Source organism: Scyliorhinus canicula, chromosome 8 (assembly GCF_902713615.1).
Source record: "Scyliorhinus canicula chromosome 8, sScyCan1.1, whole genome shotgun sequence".
Taxonomy (NCBI): domain Eukaryota; kingdom Metazoa; phylum Chordata; class Chondrichthyes; order Carcharhiniformes; family Scyliorhinidae; genus Scyliorhinus; species Scyliorhinus canicula.
The window spans coordinates 50687768-50710877 of NC_052153.1; the positions used below are offsets into that span (position 1 = coordinate 50687768).

The following is a 23110-nucleotide window of genomic DNA, read 5'->3' on the forward strand; positions in this document are numbered from 1 at the left end:
GCAGCGGTGCTAACCACTGCACCACCGTGCTGCCCTATTTGTTTTCTTTTGTTGTGCGTTTGATGAAAATGTTGAAAATGAAGAGAATTAATAGATTTAAGAAAATTATTATTTTGGTTCTATCAAGTAGTTTGCCTAGTTAAGCTACAAAGGTAATCCCATACACATACTTTCCTGGTCCTAGTTTCAGCTACTACCCAAGTTTAGAGAAAATAGAAACCTTAAATCTCATCAGCCAATCACCTACCTGCTTATAATGCCTCTGGGTTTCAGCTCTCGCTATCTGAGTGCTCCTTGTTCTGTAAAAGACCAGAACAGCACCTCTTCCCTCCCTACAACCAAATGCCTTCACTCACCCCAGAGTAAATACTCTTGTCCAGCAGTATTCCACCCAGCTGGACTTCATGTCACTTTACCCGTTGTCATCTGGACGGACTTTGTTTTTGTTTCTTCACCCATTTGATCCCCTCAATAGGATGTCTGGGCTGAATGGAGCTGCAGTGACCATCCCCTCTGCCCCACTCAGGAATCCACTGTGGTCAGTGAGCTCTGTGAAATGGCCTCTGAGGGACCGGTCACCTAGCAACCACTACCCCGCTGTCCTCTCCCAGGGCCGCCGGCCTCCGCGAAGCCGGGGTCAGAGGGCAGAGTTGGCAGCCGGTGGGGTCTCATCGCGGCGGCGGGACGCTTACCGGAGAGCGGGTCGCGGCTCCTCACGATGTGAGTCCCGGGTGAGGCAGGTGGTGGCGAAGGAGGAGAAGGCCCGGCCCGGCTTCGGGTGGCTTCTTGAGGGCTCTGTCTCTTTTTTTTGGGGGGGGGGGGGGGGGGAAGGCCGCAGTCCGGCTGCCTCCACAGGTTGGAGTTGGGTTTTTTGTCGCCGCCTCCAGAGACTGGCCGGGTCCCCGGCGATGCTCACGGGTGCTCAGCCACAAAGGAAGCCGGACCCAGTGTGTGCCCGAGCTCGCTGGGCTGTGGGGTATCCCGGCAACAGCGCAGCCTTCCCTGTGCCGGCTTTGCAGCCACTTCCCCAACAGACCCCCCCCCCCCCCCCCCCCCCCCTTGAATGGGGCCGAGAGCGGGCGGTGTAACTGCAGCTTCACAAATCCGTTAATTTTTGTCCTTCCTTACAAGGTGAAAGTCAACGTCAAGGGAAATGTGAGGAATTAGCTGCGGATCAGAACAAAATAAATTGAGACACTGCGAAACCCCACTTAAACGAGTGAGGTATGCCAAAGTAAGTCCTGTTGAAATGAGGGAATTTAATTCCCGTGAGTGAACTTGAAGTACTTATATGAGCGTGAGGGGTTAGGATGCGTGTACTCCTATATTAATTATAGAGATAAGAATGACTGACTGTAGGTTATTAAAATGGTTTGCTCAACTGCAGCAGAATTGTTAAAGTCTGAAACTTGCATGATGCCTTTTCAATTTGGAAATGACCCAGTTATACCTCTTTCACCTCTCTTGACCCCTTCCCATTGTCTATAAATTGTCAGACAGCTTGTCGGTGATCTGTACTGGATGAGCATAATTTTTTTCTGACTAAATATTGGAGGGACTACAGCCATTATTTTCTGAACTGCGACAAACTCAGTTTCATTGCTTTTGATTCCATGCTTTCCTTGACTGCTGTCTGAGACTGAACACGATTGCTTGCAACTCTGAGATGAACTTCCAACCACGTAACTGCACCATCACTAAGACTGTCCATTTTAGCATTGCCCAACTCTTCAAGCTGCTCCACTAAAAGTGGCCACCCCTTCAGCTTCCTTGGCTCGAAGATCTGCAATTCCCCTTTTTAAACCTTTCAACCTTATTACTTCTTTACTTCTTTCCTCTTAAAAGCTATAGTTTTTGGTCATCTGGCCTAATATCTCTTTATGTGGCACAGTGTCAAATTTTATTTGATACCACTCCTATGAAGATTCATGTGCTGCATTGCAATGATAAAAGCATAAATGCAAGTAGTTGTGGGTAGATTCAAACGTAAAACTGTAAGGAGGTCAAGTGTCTCTTCTATTGAATTTAAAGTAATAACTCCTGCTTATAATTTTAATGACCATTTTCAACGGTTTATTTTCAGCGCACAGATTGAGGACTAGCAGCTTTCCTTGAGGAATGTATTGGATCATGGATTACTGCAAACTTCAGACTTTATAAAGCATGTATGGTGCTTGATTTCAGGATAACCTTCGATCTAACTTTGCTGTCTCGTTTTGAGTCTTGATGCAAGTGTGAATCTGTTGAATCTTTTGGAGAAAATGGATAATTCTTCCTGTATTAAGGGATGCTACAATCACTGTCAAGCAATTCTTCAGAAACTTTCTGAACAGCGCGCAATGGGTTTGTTTTGTGATATTGCAGTTGTTGTAGAGGGAAAGACTTTTTATGCTCACAAGAACATCTTGTCTGCGTGCAGCAGCTACTTCTACACAACCCTCAGCCAGAATAACCAGGAATGCACAGTTGTTCTGGATATGGTCAGCCTGGAAGGCTTTAGCCATTTGTTAGAGTTTTTTTACACTTCTCAGGTCCCAGGTTGTCATAGAAATGACTTCCTTTCAGCTGCCCAGAGTCTGAATGTTTGTGTACCAGTCAGACTTCACATGGAGAACAGTGGAATAAATGGGAGTGGCCAAAAATCAGGCGAAGAGTTCTGTAAAATAAGGAATGCTCTTGTCAAAAAACAAGAGGTGGAATTAGATTCAGAAGACCTGGAGCTGCTGAAGAGAATTAAGGAGGATAATTCTGTACAGGTGGTGAGTCCACAGTGTAAGGCTGATGTGAACAATGAATTAATTGTCAGCAGAAAGATGCACAGTGCATGCCTGGCCAAAATCAAAACTCGATTGCAGACTGCCAGGTTAGCTAGGGCAATCTCTTCTAGCAGAAAATCTCGGCATCCAAAGACCAGACTAATTCATGCGAATGGGAGGAAGGAGAAACAAGAGAATATTACCAAATCAGAGAATTGTAAGGTTCCATGTCAATGGACTAACATTCCAATAAGTGAATCCCAGAGAAAGGCTGTGCCTGAAATAGTGAATATGGCTTTGGAGGAGAGAGACTCAAGGTGTGATAATCGTGATAGTGCCAGAAATAGCAACAGTGTTTTGCCATCTTTGAAAGCGGAATGCTCGCTCGCGACACATTGTGGAAGGCCAAAAAGACCAAGGAGGAAACCAGGGAAGGATTCTGCATTCATAACCGGGGGCCTTTCGGGAGATGGAGATAACATTCTGGAAAGGAAACGAGTGAGATGTGAAGGCTGTAAGAAGTTGCTGGTGTACACACGCTATCTTTCCCATCAGGTTTCCACTGGTGAGGAGTCCTTCAGGTGTGATGTTTGTGAGAAATTGTTCAGTTACAGGTGAGTTACTGCCTGTACAGAATCCTGGATTATCACATCAGTCTACCGAGTGCTTCCAATATTGATAAGATGTGTTGTGTAGCCAGTTAGCATTTTTTTTAAAATTCATGTTAGAAGGTAGTAAATTTTTGCCAGGATGGGGGTGGACCACCTTCTTGAAGCAGTTTGTCACAACTGAGTGACTTTAAAAGACAATTAACAGTCAACCATGTTGGTGTGGGGCTGGTGTCACATGGAGGCCAGACTGGTTTAGGATGCCCGCTTTCCTTCCCTAAATTAGTGCAATAGACTGCCTTTTATAACAATCCAATGTCTTCTTGGTCACTTTTACAGATATCACATTCATATTTTCAGATTTTAAAAAACACTAATTTCAGCATCCCAATATGCCATGTTGAAGTTTGAACTCATGTTCATTAGTCCAATAACATAATCGCTACATTACCATGATGGCTGTCTTTAACTATTTTAGTGCATCCCAGTTTCCTTTTTAATTCTTGTCTGCAGTTTGAGTCTGTCCTTATGAACCCTGTGTTTCATTTTGGTAAAGAGGAAGGGAAATGTGGCACAAGGACATGTGCAAGTACACAGATACACACAGACTTACAAATGTGCCTCTCCCACAACTCCCCATTTCAATCCCTCTGGGCAAGGTAACATCCATCCCACAACACTGAAACGGCCCTAACCAAAGTAATGAATGAGATCCTCAGTAAAAGCATTGTATCTTACCTGCTCATCAACTTCTCTGCAATTGAACTTCACACAGTTGGTTACAGTACCCTTGTTCAATATTTTATTCTCTAGTTTGATGGGATTGTAGTCACTTGGTTCCACAGGGGTTTTCCAGCAATGACTTCTCTTCCCATACCTGCATTGTCACCTTGGGAGTACTCCTCCTCCTCCTCCATATGCTACCCCTTGGCAACATTCGATGATGGTGTGATTCCACATATATGCTGACCGCATCAAACTCGGGACACGATCTTCCAGTCCTTCCTGCTGGTAGCATCTTCTGGTTCCTCAAAGGCGACCCCGCAGTAGGACGAACGATCCACACGAAACACCATGCACATCGGCAGGACAGGAAAATCCTGCCGGCAGCCAATGGGAGTCGCCACCACTGCCAGAACATATGCCACAGGGAGGCTGAAACATCCTGTCCTCTATCTCACCTCCACTGCGTCTGTATTGTCAAGCCTCATTCTTGGTTAAGTTACAGTGGGGAGGTGGTAGTGGTGTCGAGGTTATGTCACTGGACCAGCAATCCAGAAGGCCCAGTCTAATACTCTACGGACATGGGTTCAAATCCCACCATGGCAATTAAATAAAAAAATTGAACATAAACCCAGTCTCAGTAATCATGACCATGAAACCCATCACTAATGTCTTTTAGGGAAGGAAATCTGTCATGCTTACTTGGTTTGGCCTACAGCCCACAGCTTCCCTCTGAAATGACCTAGCAAGCCACTCACTTGGATAAACCCACTACAAAATCTACAAAAAAGAATGAAACCGGACTCTCCGCCTGGCATCAACCTAGGCACCAAAAATGATTGGTAAATCCAGCCCTGGTGATCTTGCAAAGTCTGAGGGTTTTTGCCAAAATTAGGAGAACTGTCTCACAGCCGAGTCAAGCAACAGCCTAACATAGTCATACTCACTGAATCATACCTTGCATATAATGTGCCAGGCATCATGATCCATGGGTATGTCCTGTTCCAGCACAAGGGGATATAATCGGGAGGGAGTTGCTCTGGGATTCCTCAACATTGACTCTGGACCTCGTGAATTCTCTTGGTACTAGGTCAAATATTGTCAAGAAACCATTTGCTGAATGCTACCTAATAGCCCCCCTCAACTGATGAATCAGTGCTCCACGTTGTACACCACTGAAGGTCCGTCATACTCTGGGTGGGGGACTTCTATGTCCATCACCAAGAGTGGCTCAGTAGTACTACTATTGGCTGAGCTGGCCGTGTCCTAAAGGACATGGCTGCTAGACTGGACAGGTGGTGAATAAACCAACAAGAGGGAAAAACCTATTTTACCTATAACTTGCCAGTCTACAGAATAATTAGGTGTGAATACCACACAGTGCTTGTGAAGATGAAGACCTGACTTCATATTGAGAATGCCCTCCATTGTGTGTGCGGCACTACCACCATGCTAAATGGATAGATTTAGAATAGATCTAGCAACTCAAGACTGGGCATCAGCAGCAGAATTGTACTCGACCAAATCTGTAACCTCATGGCCCAGCATATCCCCCACTCTACCATTATCATTAAGCCCAGGTGATCAACCCTGGTCAATGAAGTGTACAGGAAGGCATGCCAGGAGCAGCACCAGGCATATCTAAAAATGAGGTGTCAACCTGGTGAAGTTACAACACAGGATAGCATGCCAAACAACACAAGCAGCCAGTGGTAAACAGAGCTGACCGATTCCACAACCAGATCTAAGCTCTACAGTCCTGCCACATCCAATCATGAATGGTGGATAATTCAACAACTTATTGGAGGAGAAGGCTTCACAAATAACCCCATTCTCTATGTGAGAGAGGCCATGGCGAAAGCATTTGCAGCCATCTTCCGCCAGAAGTGGCAAGTGCATGATAAATCTTAACCTCCAGAGGAATCCAGCATCATTAATGGCAGTTTGCAGTCGTTTCTTTTTAAAATATTTTTATTCTCCCTTTTCACATTTTCATCATATTTACAACAACGAATAATTAACAATAACAACAAATACAGTGGCAATCCCCTAGCCAACAATCCCCTTATCCCACCCACCCTCAAACAGATCCCAATATTTTGAATACAAAACACCAATGAAAAATATTCATGAGTTGTAGGACACTTCCAACCTCCCCCCTCAACTCGAACTTCACTTTCTCGAGCGTTAAGAACTTCAGCAGGTCCTCCCGCCACGCCGAGGCACAGGGCACAGAAGCCGACCTCCACCCCAGCAGAATCCACCGAGTGATCAGCGATGCGAAGGCTAAGACATCTGCCTCTGCACCTGCTTCCATCCCCTCTGATCCGACACCCTGAATATGGCTTATAGGGGGACCAGATTCTACACTTGCGTGCACCACCTTTGAGATTACCCTAAAGACCTTCCTCCAATACCTTTCCAGATTTGGGCAAAACCAAAACATGAACGTGATTTGTGCCCCCCCCCCCCCCACCCACACTGTTCACAAACATCCTTCACCCTCTCAAAAGTCGGCTCATCCTCGCCCTTGTGAGGTGCGCCCTATACATCATTTTCAACTGTATCAGCCCCAACCTAGCGCACAAAGTTGACGCATTCACCCTCCGTAGCACCTCCCACCACAACTCCTCCTCCATGCCCTTCCCCAACTCATCTCCCACTTTGCCTTAATCCCATCAATGATACCTTATTTCCCCCAGAATAACCCCATAAATCACCAACACCACCCCCTTCTCTAATCCCCCCGTCGCCAATATCTCTTCCAACAGTGTGGGAGCCAGAACCATCGGAAAGCTCTGTACCTCATTCATGGCAAAATTTCGGACCTGCATATACCTAAACATCTCCCCCTGGCCCAACCCATATTTCTCCTCCAACTTCACAAACTGGCCTCCCAGAAACACGTCCTTTAATACTCTAACTCCCCTCACTTCTTGTCTCTGAAAATTCCCATCCCACCTCTCTGGTTGAAATATATCATTCCTTCGAATTGGCATTTCCCTTGACCCCGCCCACAACCAAGTGCTGGCGTGACTGCCTCAAGATCTTGAGCATCGCCACTACCACTGGACTCCGAGTATTTCCCCATGACTATCGGGAGCGGCGTTGTTGTCAACACCCTCAACCCAACCCCCTGCATAGACTTTCCTCCATTCTAACCCACTGGGAATTCTCCCCCCCCCCCCCGTTCCCCCCTATAACCCAGCCCCTTACCTTCTCGTCGCCCAGTAATAATACAATAAATAAACAAGGTAATCATCTTTTCTACTTCCTTAAAAAACACCTTTGATAAAAAGATCGGCAGATTTAAAAATGAACACAAATTGCAGCAAAACATTCATCTTAATTGCCTGTACCCGACCTGCCAGCGATAGAGGAAGGCAATCCCATCTTGCCAAATCCGCTTTCACCCTCCCCAACAAACTAGTAATGTTATATCTACAAAGCCCCCCCCACCCCCCCAAATCTCCTGCCACCTGCACCTCCAGGTATCTAAAGTGGGTTACTGCCCTACGGAATGGCAGCCCACCCCACCCCTGCTCCCACTCCAGGCTAGGACACCACAAAATATTCGCTTTTGTCCAAATTTAGTTTGTACCCCGAGAAAGACCCAAACACTTGAAGCAGCTCCAGTATACCTCCCATCGATGCACTCGGTTCCGACACATATTGTAGCAAGTCGTCTGTGTACAAAGATACGTATAAAAATCCTGGAACTCTCTCCCTAACAGCACTTTGGGTTACACTGTGGCTACACCACGTGGACTCCAGCGGTTCAAGAAGGCGGCTCACCACCACCATCACAAGGGCAAATAGGGATGTGCAATAACTGCTGGCCTTAACAAACCCTGTGAAAGAATAAAAGCTGCAGTAATCTTCAGCTAAATACCAAAAAGGCTATAACCAACACCATTAGCCCCTGCCACTATTTTGGGATGAATTAGACTGTTTGGAACCTCGGTGTTCTGCTACACCTATAACTAAGCTTCCAACCCATGCCCTCTTCATCAGAAGGATTGTTTATTTCCATCTCTGTGGCATCGCCCATCTTGGCCCCTGCTTTTGAAGCCCTCATCCATGTCTCTGCAATCTTCTGACATTACCATTGGACAATTAGCTGACGAGAAAAGAATTGCAACCTCAACAGGGAAAGGGTGTGGGGGTGCAATTCGCTGAGTTCTTCCAGAGAGCAGCCATGGACATGTCGCATGAATGAGTTCCTCCCGTGCTGTAACTATTTTTCCAATTGTATTCTAATGTTTTCTGGAACAGCTTCTGATTCTTCACCCCATGTAAACTTCTGTTCATCGAAATATCTACTGCCCCATATTCTATTCCGCACCAAGTCCCATCCAACCATCGATTTACATATTTCTATGTCAAGATTGCTCTATAAATGCAAGGTTAAATCCTACTTTAAAATATAAATCCTTGGGTTAAAAAGTGATTTTAGAATTGTAAACAGATAAAATTTCAGTAACTAATCTGGATTGGTGGCTTTCAATATTGTTAGTCTTTTTATTTGACTAATACAAAATAAATATGTGGAGACGTGGGAAAATAATTGGTTTACAATCTCTTTTATGGCGGGAGTGGTGGCGGCAGATGAATAGGTAAGTAAATTGGGGTCTTTTTAAAGGCCCTTAAATCATAGAAGGGTGTAAATTTTCTTGCAGCCTTCTGGTAACCTGCTACATGGTTTGTCCAAGAACCACTAACCATAAACCTGGGTCAAGGCGGGGGAAGAGTTTGTCTGCACTGATGTGCTTTCTTGTACTTAAAAAAAAGTTATTCGTTCATGCAATTTGGTTGTAGCTGACGAGGCCAGCATTTGTTGTCCATCTCAAATTGCCCTTTCTGAGAGCAGTTGACTCAACTGGGTCTGGAGCCACTTGTCAGCCAGACTAGGTAAAGATAACCGATTAAAGGCTATTAGTGAATCAGATGCGTTTTTATGATAATTGATAGTTTTATGGTTGCCATTACTGAAACTAGCTTTCAATTCCAGACTTTTTAATGAATTGAATTTAAATTCTACCAGTTGCCATAGTACAATTTGAATCGGTGTTCCCGGAGCACCAGCCTGGGCCTCTGGATTGCTAGTCCAGTGACGTTACTAGTAAAGCACCATCTCCCCATACTGAGCAGAGAAAACTTGGTTTTCAGTGTTGTAGCTTAGTGGTGATTTTGGGACCAAATCTGCCATGAGCAGTTGATTTTGCACGATCAAGCTGAAGTTTTCTGGCTGCCTTGAGAATCCTGGGCAACTGTGATTTTTTTCTTGCAAGATGTACTGGAGGTTAAGAAAGTGGCTAATTGGATGTGACTGTTTCTCTAGTTGCCAGCTAAGCCAGCACCAGAAAACCCATCACAGCAAAAAGTTATATCAGTGCGACCAGTGTGGGAAACAACTCAAATCCATGGAGAAGCTGCGTGACCATGTGGCGTACCATGGAGATGCCAGGCCCCATCAGTGCAGTCTGTGTGACAAGGCATACAAGGTGAAAAGTAAGTATGTGTAGCTGGCAGCTCAATTATTTTCAGGCGAACGTGTTGTATGATCATCCCCTGGTGGTCTTACAATTATATTTCACAGCTCAGTACATCACTGTGGTGAAAATCCACCTAAATACCTTGGGAGATGAAATTCAGTGTTATAGATAGATTGCATTTATTTTCTACTGACTTCAGTGGTAAAGAAGACTGAACAGTGTATACAATAGGTGTGTCCTTTTTGTGTCACTACATCTTCCCTCTCCACTGTTCCACGTGAGCTCTGATTTGAGATTTTTAAGACCACCAGCTCCTCAGGACCACATGGCTCTAGACGGAATTCTCAATGTGTTTCATTGTTTGGGATACCTCCCCACAGCCATAGTTGACAGAATTCATTTGGCCGCATCCCTGCTTCTGTATGAAGGCCTTGTAGCGGCTGACACCTGATCTGCTACCAATTGTTTTATGCCACCGCTGAAGTTGAATTTCACACCCTCCCCTTTTTGCAGATGACTTTTGCAGTAACAGTACTGTAAACCCTTTTGTGTGAAATTCAAGACTTAAAGGTCTCCACAACCAGCCTGTGCAGTGGGACCGATATACTTATACTTAAAATTCAACAGATTTACAAAGCAATATTTTGTAGCAAAATTGTGGCAGGTGAATTTCCATAAGGACAAAGTATGAGGTCATCTACTTTGGACCTAGAAAGGATGGAAGAGGTGACTTTCTTTATGGTGTAAAGCTGGACACAGTGGGGGTTTGAAGAGGCTTGGCCATTCATGTACACTGATCATTAAAATGTCATGGATTGATACAGAAAATAATAAGAAAGGCAAAAGGAGAGCGGCCTCTCCGCCCTGGCGTGGCGAGGGGACCTGTTGGAATACTTGACCCTTGAGAAGGGGAAGCTCGGAGGGGTTCTACAAGTCATGGGCAATATTTATTATGCACTTTCAAGAACTGGATAACATCGAACATTAGTTGTGGGGGGGGAGGCTGTGTATGTTGAAGATGGCTATGGGTAATCCCTGATTCCTTTTTTTCTTTGTCATTTGTTTATGTTAACATGCGGGCTGATGTCTGGGCATGGTAGGAGGATGGGATCGTTGTTACTGTTATGGGGTTTGAGATATTTGTTGTTGGTTATTGATTGTTGTTGGGTGTAAATTCGGGAGAAAAATTGTGAAAAAGGAGGAGAATAAAAATATATATTTCTTAAAAAGGCAAAAGGAATGGTGGCCTTATGGGACTCGCACACAGGGAGATGGGGGTAGCGGTTCTGTTTCAGGTATATAAAGGTCTAGTTAGACCACATCTGGAGTACCGTGAGTAAACCTGGGCACCACACCTTGGAGGGAGTGAAGTGTAGATTTACCAAAACGATACCAGGACTCCAAAAAGCTAAATTATGAGGAGAGATTACACAAGCCCAGTTGTATTCCCGGGAATGTAGAAAGTCAAGGTGTAATTTGATTGATGTTTATAAATTCTTAAGGGGAGCTGATGGAGAATTTAGAGATTTTCCACTGGTTGGGGAGTTTAGGACTAGCGACGCAGCCTAAAAATTGGAGCCGGACCATTCAGAAGTGAAGTTAGAAAACATTTCTACATGCAACAGGTAGTATCATAGAATTTACAGTGCAGAAGGAGGCCATTTGGCCCATCGAGTCTGCACCGGCTCTTGGAAAGAGCACGCAACAACACCTCTACCCTATCCCAGTAACCCCACCCAACACTAAGGGCAATTTTGGACACTAAGGGCAATTTATCATGGCCAATCCACCTAACCTGCATATCTTTGGATGTGGGAGGAAACCGGAGCACCCGGAGGAAACCCACGCACACACGGGGAGGATGTGCAGACTCCGCACAGACAGTGACCCAAGCCGGAATCGAACCTGGGACCCTGGAGCTGTGAAGCAATTGTGCTATCCACAATGCTACCGTGCTGCCCGAGAAGTTTTGAAAACTCTTCCGTAGTTGATTCTTGGTCAGTTGTTAATTTTGAATATGGGATTGATAGATTTGTACCAAAACGGTGGTTAAGGGTGGCACAGTGGTTAGCACTGTGCCGAGGACCTAGGTTTGATCCTGGACCCGGGTCACTCTCCGTGCGGAGTTTGCAGATTCTCCCCATGTCTGCGTGGGTCTCACTCCCACAAACCTAAGATGTGCAACGTAGGTGGATTGGCCACACTACATTGCACCTTAATTGGAAACAAAGGGTGGTTAAGATTGAACTGAGCCACAAGTAGTGATCAGGAGAGCAATTCATCTGTATAGCTCTCCCTGAGTACTGCAATGAAATGCCACCCTTGCTTATATGGCCAAGATCCTGGATCTTGGAATGATGGTATTGCCACTGGCTGACAGCTAAATGGGAATCTATCGCCTTGATATGCAACTCCAAAGAATATAGAATGGATATTTAGAACGTTTCGACCCCTCCAGCATAAAAAATCCAGTGCCAGCTGTTGATTGCTGTCTCTGGCCTTTTGTTTTATCCTAGGTCAGACTTTTACACTTCTGTGAATTTGAAGGCGTCAGAAATCTGATGTTCTTTCTCTTAGCGTTTCATGAAACTAGTTTTCAATGTTTGCTGTGATTCCATGTTATAAAATGGGCAAGGAAAGGTTTTGTGTCCACAGTGCAATCATTTTTGAATTGGGTTATGTTGCTAAAAAATCTTCACAAACATGGGCGTCATATAAAGACTACATATTGCTCCTTACATTGCTTTCATGTTCTGAGTTGTGTAGTTTATGATAAATCGTATTTTACCACAACTTTCATTCTTCTTCAGCCTGCAAAGCCTTGCATAAACATTCATCAAATTAGTATCTATTAGAAAAATTAATACAAAATATCCAGTGAATTATTGATAAGGCCCTGACTTTCCAGCTGATTTTAGGAGGCAACCTAAAATGTCTTTTGGACCCTAAATTGGATGATTCCAAACAAAATCTCTTATCCAATCTGGGATGGCCTGGGCTTTGTCTTCCTTTATGGCACAGATGATCCCTGGCACTTTTTGCACCTGAATGACGGGGATTTTTCCTTTTTCACATGTCCATCATGTGTATTCCTGCATTGATTTAAACAAAATCTTGGATAGGGTTCTCCTTTCTTTGGCAGTGGTGGCTGAATACTCAACAATTGTTATTTTCTGACAACGCCCCACATTTTGTTGATCTATTACTGGAGCTCAGCCTCACCTAATGCCCAACCTGGAGATTAGATACTACTCTGCTGGCCGATAAAACATTTTGTAAGAGTTTGTCTACCTCCATAGATGATTATGGTAAATTAAACAAGACCAACTCAATCTTTCCCTCCACGCTTTGGGAGGCTCTTAAGGCCATCCTTAGGGAGGAACTTATTTCTTATAGAACGTGTATGCGGAGGATGGAAAAGTTGGAGCAGTAGAGCTAGTGGATTCCATTTTAGGGATGGATCACCAATACTCGCTCAATCCTAACCCGCAGCTATTGGCAAGCAGGAAAGAAATTACAGACCCAGCTCGAGCTACTGTCCACTAACAAGGCTGTACATCAGTTACAAAGCTTCAGGGGTACTTTTAATGAATATGGGGAGAAGGCCAATTGGCTTCTGGCTCACCAACTCAAACGATAAGCGACCTCCTGTGAGATCCCTCAGATACTCAATCTGGGCGCCAACCTCGTTTCCACCCCTCTCCAGGTTACTGTGGCTTTTAGATCCTATTACTGAACCTGTATAAACCAGAGCTCCTTGCAGATAAATCAATCATGCCTGACTTTCTGGATGGTCTGTTGAGGTTATCAAGAGTTGTGAGTTGGACTCCCTGTTATGCCCTGGCAAGATTTTAAAATATATTGGGCTGATACAGTCTGGTAAGGCCCCTGGTCCGGAAGGCTTTCCAATCGAGTTATACAAGAAGTTCTCTGAATAGCTCATAGCCTTGTTATTGGACAAGTTCAGTGACTTCCTATCTCGGGGTTCATTGCCTCTGGCCCTCACTCAAGCCTCTTTTTCTTTGCTCCTTAAGAGGGTAAAGGACCCCACCAAATACGGTTCATATCGACCCATCTCATTAAACTTAAATTTTTAAGCTGCTCCTAAGGTTCTGGCGCTCCGGCTGGAGCCTTGCTGCCGAAGTATAATTTCGGAGAAGCGAACGGGCATCATGAAAGGCTATCAATTATCATCCAATATACATTGCCTTTTAAACATAATTGTTTTCCCTTTCCCCTGTACCTAAGCCTGAAGTGCTTGGCACTGGAAAAGCACTTGAAAGGAAGGAATGGAAATATTTGAAATTCTTGGGAGATTTTGATTCGGCCATAAATTTGCCTTTTGGCTCCGCATGCTATATAATGTCCCTACAGCCAGCGTTCATACAAATACTGTACACTCAGATTACTTCCCCTTAAATAGGGCACTAGACAGAGCTGCCCTCTTCCCCCACTTCTGTTCACCATGGCAATACAACCTCTCTCTATAGTGTTGAGGGCCTCTAATCAATGGAGGGGTGATGGGATGGAGGATCGGGTATTGCTTTGTGCAGATGACCTACTTCTGTATATTACGGATCAAACTTACTATGGCATAATGAAAACACTCAATACCTCCTTCTCTGGCTATAGATTAAATCTAGGAAAGAGTGCATGTTTTCCGGTTAATCCCGCTGGAAGGCGAGCCCACTTAGGCACGTTACCTTTCTGCTTCTCTAATACAAGTTTTCACTACTTCGGGGTCAGGGTGGCCCACAATTGGGTCTCACTTCATAAGTTAAATTATTCAAGCTTGATCAATAATGTTAAAGCGGATCTATAGATCCCCTGTCTCTGGCGGATAGGAGCCAAACAATTAAAATGAATGTACTCCTTGGGTTTCCACTTTTCTTTCAACGTCTTCCCATTTTTCTGCTCAAACCCTTTTTTATTAAGGTTAACAAATTGATATCTGCTTTTATTTGGACGGTTAAGAATTCCAGGATCAGCAGCGTTCTACTCCAAAGGGACAGACAGGGGTCTTGCCCTCCCAAATTTATTGTTGTTTTACTGGGCTGCTAACATCCAAAGAATTTTGTTGTGGATCAGTGACCCCAATTCTATTTGGAGCCAAATAGAGGCTCACTGTGCACTATTTCTAGTCTCCTGTCATAATTACTGCACCTTTGCCCTTTTCTCTAGCTAGATTTTCCTCAAACCCAATGGTGGTCTCCTCTCTTAGGATTTGGAAACAGTTTTGGCAGCACTTTAAGCTCCTTTCCCTGTCTTTGTTAACCCCTATTTGTATCAATCACCTTTTCTTGCCTTCTGGATTGTACCCATCATTTAAATCTTGAAAAGCAACGAGACTTGAACATTTTGGGGACCTATTTATAGAGGGGAGGTTTTCCGAGAGCTGGCTGACAAATTTCAGCTACCCAACTCGAGCCTTTTTGTCGTTTTCAAGTCCGTGACTTTCCTCGTAAGGTTTTCCTTCCTTTCCTTGTGGCTCCACCTTCCTCTTTGCTGACGAGGATTTTACCCTTGGCTCAGCCTGGCGAGGGGTCTATTTTGGACCTATGTGGTTATATTCTCTCGTCAGATCCCACCCCACTAAACTGGGTGAGGGCGAGATGGGAGAGTGAGCTGGGCCCTAATACTAGTGAGGCTTGGAGGGAGAACCTTTACAGGGTCAACTCCATGTCCTCATGTGCCCGGTTGAGCCTAATTCAGTTCACGGTGCTACATAAGACGCACTTGGCCAAGGCAGGGATGTGTTTTATTTTCCAAACGTGGGGGACAGAGATGTGATCGCTGTTCGCTTGCCCCAGCTAACCATACGCATATGTTTTGGTCCTGCCCCAAAATCGGCAGCTTCTGGGCTTCCTTTTTTAGCACCATGTTGGAGATATTCCGGGTTGATTTAAATCCATGGCCATTGGTAGCCATACTTGGGGATTTGGATTCACCGGTGTTTCACTCTGGGGTATGGGCAGATATTGTCGCTTTTGCCTCACTGATAGCCTGGATGTGAATATTGCTTAGTTGGAGGTCTCCCATTCTGCCCAAAGCTTCTGCCTAGTTGGGTGACATAATGTCATTCCTACATTTAGAGAAAATTAAGTTCACCATCAGGAGGTTAGTGGGGAAGCTCTACCTGAGATGGCAACCATTTATTTCCTTTTTTAAGGAACTAGACATTGTCAGCTGTTAGGGGTTTATTTATAGTGTTTACATTTAATATGTGTTTTTGCTTTATAATTGCTTTTAATTTTTGTTTTTACACTATTGTGTTTTTGTTATCATATAAAACTTCAATAAACATACTTTAAAAAAATCTTTGGATTCAGTTCTCTGTTGACTCAGGTAATTGGGTTCATTGTTGTTGGGCCAGGGAGCGGAGAAAGTAAGCAATGTTCTTGCTTCTGATTGCTCCTTGTGACTGTGTTAAATTGCCCACTGAAATTATCTAGCATGCCACTTAGCTGTACCAAAAATTAATTGGGGGTTGGAAGTAAATTCTGGCCTTGCCACCAGCACCTATATTCCCACAATAATGAATTAAAAAGGAAATTCTCCTATGCGGATGTTTGTGAAGACAGGGTAAGCCTCTGCTGTGATGTGCTTTCCCCAGCTTGAATAACGTGCCAGTGTTAGTTGTTTAAAGTCACTCAGAATAACTAGCCACTTGTGTGAGCTAATGGAGTGGCTGCTGGCATCCTTGAAACAATACCCCTGCAAAGTATGGCGACTGTGAGATGTTTGCTGCAAGAGAAGTTCCTGTAATTGTGTCTTTACATTACACAGATTGCACTGAAATCTAAATGGTCACCACTGCACTTCATTAACGGGAGTTTCAAATATCTTTCAGATGACTTAACCCAGCACATCCGTGTGAAGCATATGGAAGCATCAAAGGGCAAACCACCCCTGGTGCAGCTGTGTGAATTCTGCGGTCAAGCAGTGAAACACTACAAGAGCCACAAGATTTTCTGCAGGTAAAGAGTGGCAGAAGTGGGGTTCTGGCAGAGAGAGAGAGAGAGAGAGAGAGAAGGAGAAGGAGAAGGAGGAGGGGGGGGGGGGGAGAAGATGACTTGCAGCTGCCTTTAGGCTTGGCGAAATCCAAGAAAGTTAAAGAAAACTTACATTTTTAGAGGACCATTCACAACCCCTGAATGTCTCGAAGCCCACTGCAGCAAGTGAAGTATTTAAAAATAGTCACTGTTGTAGGAACATGGCAACCACTTTGAGTACAGCAAGATCTCTCAAACTGCATTGATAGATGGCCAGATAATCTGTTCTAATAATATTTGGGGAGAAATCCCCTGCTTTTCTTCAAAATAATGGCAGGGGATCTTTTATGTCCGACTGAGGGGGCAGACAGGGCTGCGGTCTTAACCAAAAGGGAGCACCCTGACAGTGCAGCATTCCTTTGGTCCTATGGTGAGGGAATCAAGAACAAGGTGACACAACTAAGGAGTGAAATCAAGAAGCATTGCTAACAGCAAGGCTATTGGAAATCTAGAACTCATTTCCCTCAAAACACTGTGGATATTCCATACTGAGAGATTATTTGTTAGGTAGGATACTCGAGGAGTATGGACAAAAGATGGTTAAGTGGAGTTGGAATACCTGGTGATCAGCCATAATCTAATACGATGAGCAAACAGGTTCAACCAGCTGAATGGCATACATCTGTTCCTACTGCTTTAAAGGGGTTATTTTAGATCCATGAACTCTTTATGCTGAAGAAATCTGGATTATTTAATTATCGCTAACATTTCTTTCCTTCCCCTTTGATTCACAGTGGCATTAAGAAGTTCCAGTGCAAGTTTTGTCTGCAGGCATTTTATCGCTTGTCTGAGTTGAAGAGGCACACGTGGACCCACACAGGGGAGCTGCCTTATCAGTGCCGAGTAAGGACTGTTTGAAACCATATAACTTTATAACGGTGATGGTTTATTGCAGGTGGGGATTATGTAACGGTGATGGTTTGTGTAAAAGTGATGTTTTATTGTAGGTGGGCTTGAGTAAAGGTGATGGTTTATTGTAGATGGGATTTGTGTAAAGGTGATGGTTTACTGTAGATGAGGTTTGTATAAAGGTGATGGTTTGTATAAAGATGATGGTTTATTGTAGGTGGGGTTTGCGTAAAGGTGATGGTTTATTGTAGATGAGGTTTGTGAAAAGGTGATGGTATGTGTAACGGTGATGGTATGTGTAAAGGTGATGGTTTGTGTAAAGGTGAAGGTTTGTGTAAAGGTGACGGTTTGTGTAAAGGTGACGGTTTGTGTAAAGGTGACGGTTTGTGTAAAGGTGACGGTTTGTGTAAAGGTGACGGTTTGTGTAAAGGTGACGGTTTGTGTAATGGTGACGGTTAGTGTAATGGTGACGGTTAGTGTAATGGTGACGGTTAGTGTAATGGTGACGGTTTGTGTAAAGGTGATGGTTTGTGCAAAGATGTTTTTTTCCATAACTGTTGGCCAATGTCCTGACTGAAGTTATCAATTGGAGCTGAATTGGTGAGATTTTTGTTTTCTAGGTCCATGCTGAATTAAGCTGGTTTGAAATTGTACAAATCACATTTTATTTAGACTTGAGGAAAGTTTTGGTCTGAGCTGAGCTTGAGCCCTGTTTCCCAGATGTCATCCCCAGGTCCCCCCAAAAAATCATTGAACACATTGGGGAGCAGCCCTGAGTCTGAGCTCTGCTAGTCTGTAATGTTCAGCAGTTGCTGAATTGAATCTTCAATTCTTTAGACGAACCATGCCGATGGGAATTCTAAAATGTAACCTGCATTTCTTCAGTTATTTTCCTCTTCTTGCATCTACAGTGTTTGTATTTGGTAGCAAAAGATCTGGGTTCCTTAAAAGCCGTACTGTAGGTTTACAAAATTATGAGGGATGTTGATTATATGTTGCTGACATTTCTACAAACTGTTCACAGATTTGCAAATATCACAACAGTGTTGAGGTGTAACTGCAACACTAGGCAAGGCTGCTCTGTAATGTTCAGCAAAGATTGCGCAAAAAAATTAAAATATAGCTAATTAAAATACGACAGTGGTGAAGGTAAATTGGAAAAGACTTGAACTGTCCCCAGCTAACCATTGAATGGTTGCTGGGTCTTCATTTTTACGAGAAAGTTTGATGTGGGATGAATCCTTTTTATTGCTGAACAGTCTAAACTCTGGTTTCCATGGGTTGTGATGAAACCGGATTTAATTGGACCCAGTTGTACTTCATCTGCTGACTATCACAGACCTGATAGCCTTCACTGTTCCTTGTATATTTTGTATACTTCAGAAGCTCACCAAGATATAAACGTTTTGTGCCCTTGCACACCAATGCTTTTGGGATAGCTGACCATTATATTGTAGGATATGCTAGTGACCCTGGCTCATTATTGTAACAAATATTGTCCAAATTAGAATAAAATTAATCCTATACATCTACCAGCAAGAGAGGAGAGTCTTGAACTACAAATGGTGAAAGTAATTTAATATAGTTGTTATCATGGTGAGAATTAAAATAAACGCATCCAGACAGGGAATGTGCTGGGGTTTCACGATCTTAATGGACAACAACAGTGAATTGTGTTGATACTTTAATACATCAGTGAAATGTCTGCATATGTTGGTTTGGAATGTAAGCAGACTTGTTTGTAAATGGGTAAACTCACCCAATGCATTAAACAAAGTTAATCTTTGCCTTTGCTCAGTGGGAATACTGAGTCACAAGGTTAAAGCCTCACTTGAACACATAATCTGAGATGCAATTTAAATGCGGGAGTGTTGCAATGAATATGATATTAAACCACAGACCCGTTTGCCTGTTCTGACGGATGTAAAAGATCCCATGGTACTTGTCAAAGAGGAAAAGGAGGTTCTGTGGGTCCTAACCAATATTTATTGTTCGACCAACATCAAAAGATTGCCTGGTCATTCACTCCACTGCTATCTGTGGGAACATGAGGTGCGCAAATAAGCTGTGTTTACCTACATAATGGTGAATACACATCAAAAGTACCTCACTGATTGATTATAAAACAGAGTAAATATTCCAGGGCTTTTCTCTCTTTCCTTTTTAAGGACTAAATCATGTCTTTCACTGCTTTGCAGCTTTTCTTTTCTTCATTTATGTGATCTGAGCATCACCGGCTAGGCCAGCATTTATTGGCCATCCATAATTCCATTTGAGGAGGTGCTGGTGAGTCACCTTCTTGAACCACTGCAATCCGGGTGCTGTAGGTACATCCACAATTCTTTTAAGGAGGGAGTTCCAGAATTTGATCTAGCGATAATGAAAGAATTCCAGGCAAGTGGAGAGTATTCCATCATGCTCCCAACTTGTGCCTTGCAGATGCTAGACAGGCTTTGGGAAAGTCAGGATGAGTTACTCTGCAGAATTCCCAGCCTCTGACCTGCTAGTGTTGCCACAGTATATGGGGCTGGTCCAGTTAAATTTCTAGTCTGTGCTAACTCCTCACGGTGTTGCTGGTGGGAGATTCACTGATGGTAATGCTACCGAAGTCAGAGGAAGGTGGTTAGATTCTCCCCAGGTGATGGTCATTGCCTTGCACTTCTGTGGTACAAACGCTACTTACCACTTAGCCCAATCCTGAATGTTGTTCAGGTCTTGCTGCTGCATGTGGGCATGGACTGTTTCAATATCTGAGGAGTGACGAATGGTGCTGAGCATTATGCAGCCATCAGTGAATAGGGCGGCACGGTGACTTAGTGGTTAGCACTGCTGCCTCATGGAGCCGAGGACCCAGGTTCGATCCTGGCCCTGGGGTCACTGTCTGTGTAGAGTTTGCACATTCTCCCCGTGTCTGTGTGGGTCTCACCCCCACAACCCAAAGATGTGCAGGGTAGCTGGATTTGGCCATGATAAATTGCCCCTTAAAAAAAAAAAATCAGTGAACATCTCCACTTATGACCTTTTCATGGAAGGAAGGTCAATGGTGAAGCAGCTGAAGATGGTTGGGCCGAGGAACTCCTGCAGTGATGTCCTGGACCTCCAAGAATCGCAGTCATCTTCCTTTTTGCCAGGTATGACTCCAATCAGCAGAGGGTTTCCCCCCTGATTCTGCAAATGGTAACTGAGACTCAATCACCTGTAGGTTGACAGGAAAAGGCCAGCTTCCAAGAAACTATAGCTGATTAAAAATGGAAAATTTTAGCCGGCTCTTTGAGGGGTAGAAGATGTGTGTAAACATTGTGGGGGGAGCCCCGCAAACCACGTTCATATGTTTTGGTCCTGTCCTAAGATGGAGGATTACTGGAAGGAGGCGTTTATGGTAATCTCTAAAGTGGTGCACGTGAAACTGGACCCGGCCCTCGGGAGGCCACATTCAGGGTGTCGGACCAGCTGGGGTTGGAAACGGGTGTGGAGGCAGATGTTGTAGCCTTCACCTCGTTGATCGCCCGAAGACGGATCCATTTAGGGTGGAGATCAACCTCTCCGCACTGTGCCCTGGCGTGGCGGGGGGACCTGCTGCAATTCTTAACACTTGAAAAGGTCAAATTTGAACTGAGGGGAAGGATGGAAGGGTTCTACAATTCATGGGCGTTATTCATTATGCACTTTCGAGAATTGGATCACATCGAGCATTATGGGGGTTGGAGGCTGGGAGAGTTGCGGGGAGGGGGACTGTATGTGGTAATGGTGATTTTGGGTGATCCCTGATTCCTTTTTGTCATTTGTTTATGTTAACATGCGGGCCAATGTTTGGGGTTTGGTGGGAGGATGGGATCTTTGTTATTGATATGGAGATTGACGTATTTGTTACTGATTATTGTTGGGTGTAAATTTGGGAGAAAATACAAAAGGAGAATAAAATATTTTAAAAAGAAATAGAAAATTTTAAATTTCTTACAAAATCTAATTGTAGAAAAGGGAAATGTTCTGAGTTACCAATTCTGTATATTTGCAATATGTGTCTACCTCCTGTAATAACCTGTGGTCACTGACCCACATTGGCTCCCAGTAAAGAAACGTCTTGATCTTAAAATTCTCACTTTTTAAAAATTCTTCCTTGTTTCTCCCTATCTCCATAATCTTCCTGTACTCCCTGCCGTATTCCTGCACTCCCTGCTGTGTTGCACTTTCCTACAGTAATCCTGTATTCACCTGCAGTATTCTGGTTTTGCACTAGGTATGTGGAAAACGCTGCCGTCATCCCAGTAACCTGAAGAAGCACATTAGAACAGTTCATAAAGAGGAGATCCGAGTGCAGATCGACAAGGAGCATGCCTCCCCGAAGCTTCTGAAGGACTTTCTACCTCGAGAGATGGAAAATGATTGCTTGGTCATGGGGAACAGCAGCTTCCTGGACATTACTCAATCTGATATTCGGTTGGGTGGATCAGTGCCCTCTACGATACCCTCTTTCACAACTGGCATAGCAATTCCAGATGCAGTGCCAAGCATGTCACATGTGCTCTGCACTGCTCCAGTTGATTGTAATGCTGTCATCCCACCTATATACACAACTATCTCCGCTTCTTTAGAAAGGCATCACGATAAAATGATGAGTCCACTTCCGTCCTTCAAGTCCCTTCTTACTAGCCCCCATGTGGATATGCTGCAGAATCCTTTTCACCAGACAGCAACCTTTGAGCAGAAGCTCCAGTGACTTTAGAAATTGACTTATAAACTGGGGAAACAGTATGCACAAGATGGAATTATCCACCAGGTTTGCATTTATTAACATATTTTCCTTCATGTCGTTGACTTGTGCAAACTGTGGCCTGCAAATTGGCAGAACACTTTAGAAGATAGTTGTGGTCTTATTTTCAAATTGACCTGCTACATTATATTTTTCTGTATTCAATGTTTGTTATTGACAATCGCTTACAAAGGCATTACTCCCCCCACTACATGGGTCTAATAGATCTGTTAAAATAAGTGTGAATTTGTTGAGTTGCTGTTGAAGCAGTGCTTAGTCCTAAAAGGAGACGAGGGAAGTAGATTTACTGATCAACCTTGCCTCCTGACTCCCTCTGCCCGTACCAAGGTAAGGAATGTTGGTATTGTTACTACAATTCAATAGAACATGGGACTTTCTAATGTATGATTTGACAAACAACATGGGAAAAGTGTATCACTGTATTCCCCAAAACACATGCTGATTATGAATTCTCTGGAAACTCCATGCTTTTGGAAGAACTATGGTTGTTATGTTTGTTTTCCTTTTTTGTGATCAACCACTCTCACTGGCACCAACAGTATTCATTTTGTGAGCCAAGAACACTAAGACTAAATAAAAACTCATTGCTCCCCCAATTTGGATTTTAATGCCTCGATTGCAGGCATTCCTCTGTTGTGTGTTCGTGCTGATCGTTGAGCCTGGCTCCCCATTGCCCGAAACAAAGTGGCTGTGTTAATATGCCGTGGTTGTTTGCTGCTTGTACCTCGGGGGACAAGGTACAGTATGCAGATGTAGATCAAGAATTTTGCTGATGAAGACATTTTTAAAAAGTCATATAGGAAATATCACAGAAATTATTTTTAACATGTTTTAAGTTGTCACCACAAGTTAAGTG

The 23110-nt window shown here is 43.9% G+C and overlaps 1 protein-coding gene across 2 annotated transcripts; it reads left to right on the plus strand.

Annotated features, from left to right (window-relative positions):
- Window positions 1-612: 612 nt before the first annotated feature.
- LOC119970243 (zinc finger and BTB domain-containing protein 41-like) lies at window positions 613-22850 on the plus strand. 2 transcript variants are annotated; one of them, XM_038804542.1, is made up of 7 exons: window positions 613-720; window positions 1132-1234; window positions 2084-3370; window positions 9429-9598; window positions 16433-16559; window positions 17369-17477; window positions 21721-22850. In XM_038804542.1, exons 3-7 carry the CDS (start codon window positions 2262-2264, stop codon window positions 22198-22200), a joined length of 1995 nt encoding a protein of 664 aa, XP_038660470.1. In that variant the 5' UTR covers window positions 613-720; window positions 1132-1234; window positions 2084-2261; the 3' UTR covers window positions 22201-22850. The 2 variants fall into 2 exon arrangements, with proteins under 2 accessions (XP_038660470.1, XP_038660471.1); XM_038804543.1 differs by lacking the exon at window positions 1132-1234 and having other exon boundaries at window positions 618-720.
- The last annotated feature ends 260 nt before the right edge of the window (window positions 22851-23110 follow it).

What these genes read in the sequence shown, in the direction of transcription:
- LOC119970243 (XM_038804542.1), top strand. Translation starts at nt 2,262, where the DNA reads ATGGATAATTCTTCCTGTATTAAGGGATGCTACAATCACTGTCAAGCA. An exon ending in GAGAAATTGTTCAGTTACAG is followed by an intron (nt 3,371 to 9,428) that starts GTGAGTTACTGC and finishes CTGTTTCTCTAG; the next exon opens with TTGCCAGCTAAGCCAGCACC. An exon ending in CAAGGCATACAAGGTGAAAA is followed by an intron (nt 9,599 to 16,432) that starts GTAAGTATGTGT and finishes AATATCTTTCAG; the next exon opens with ATGACTTAACCCAGCACATC.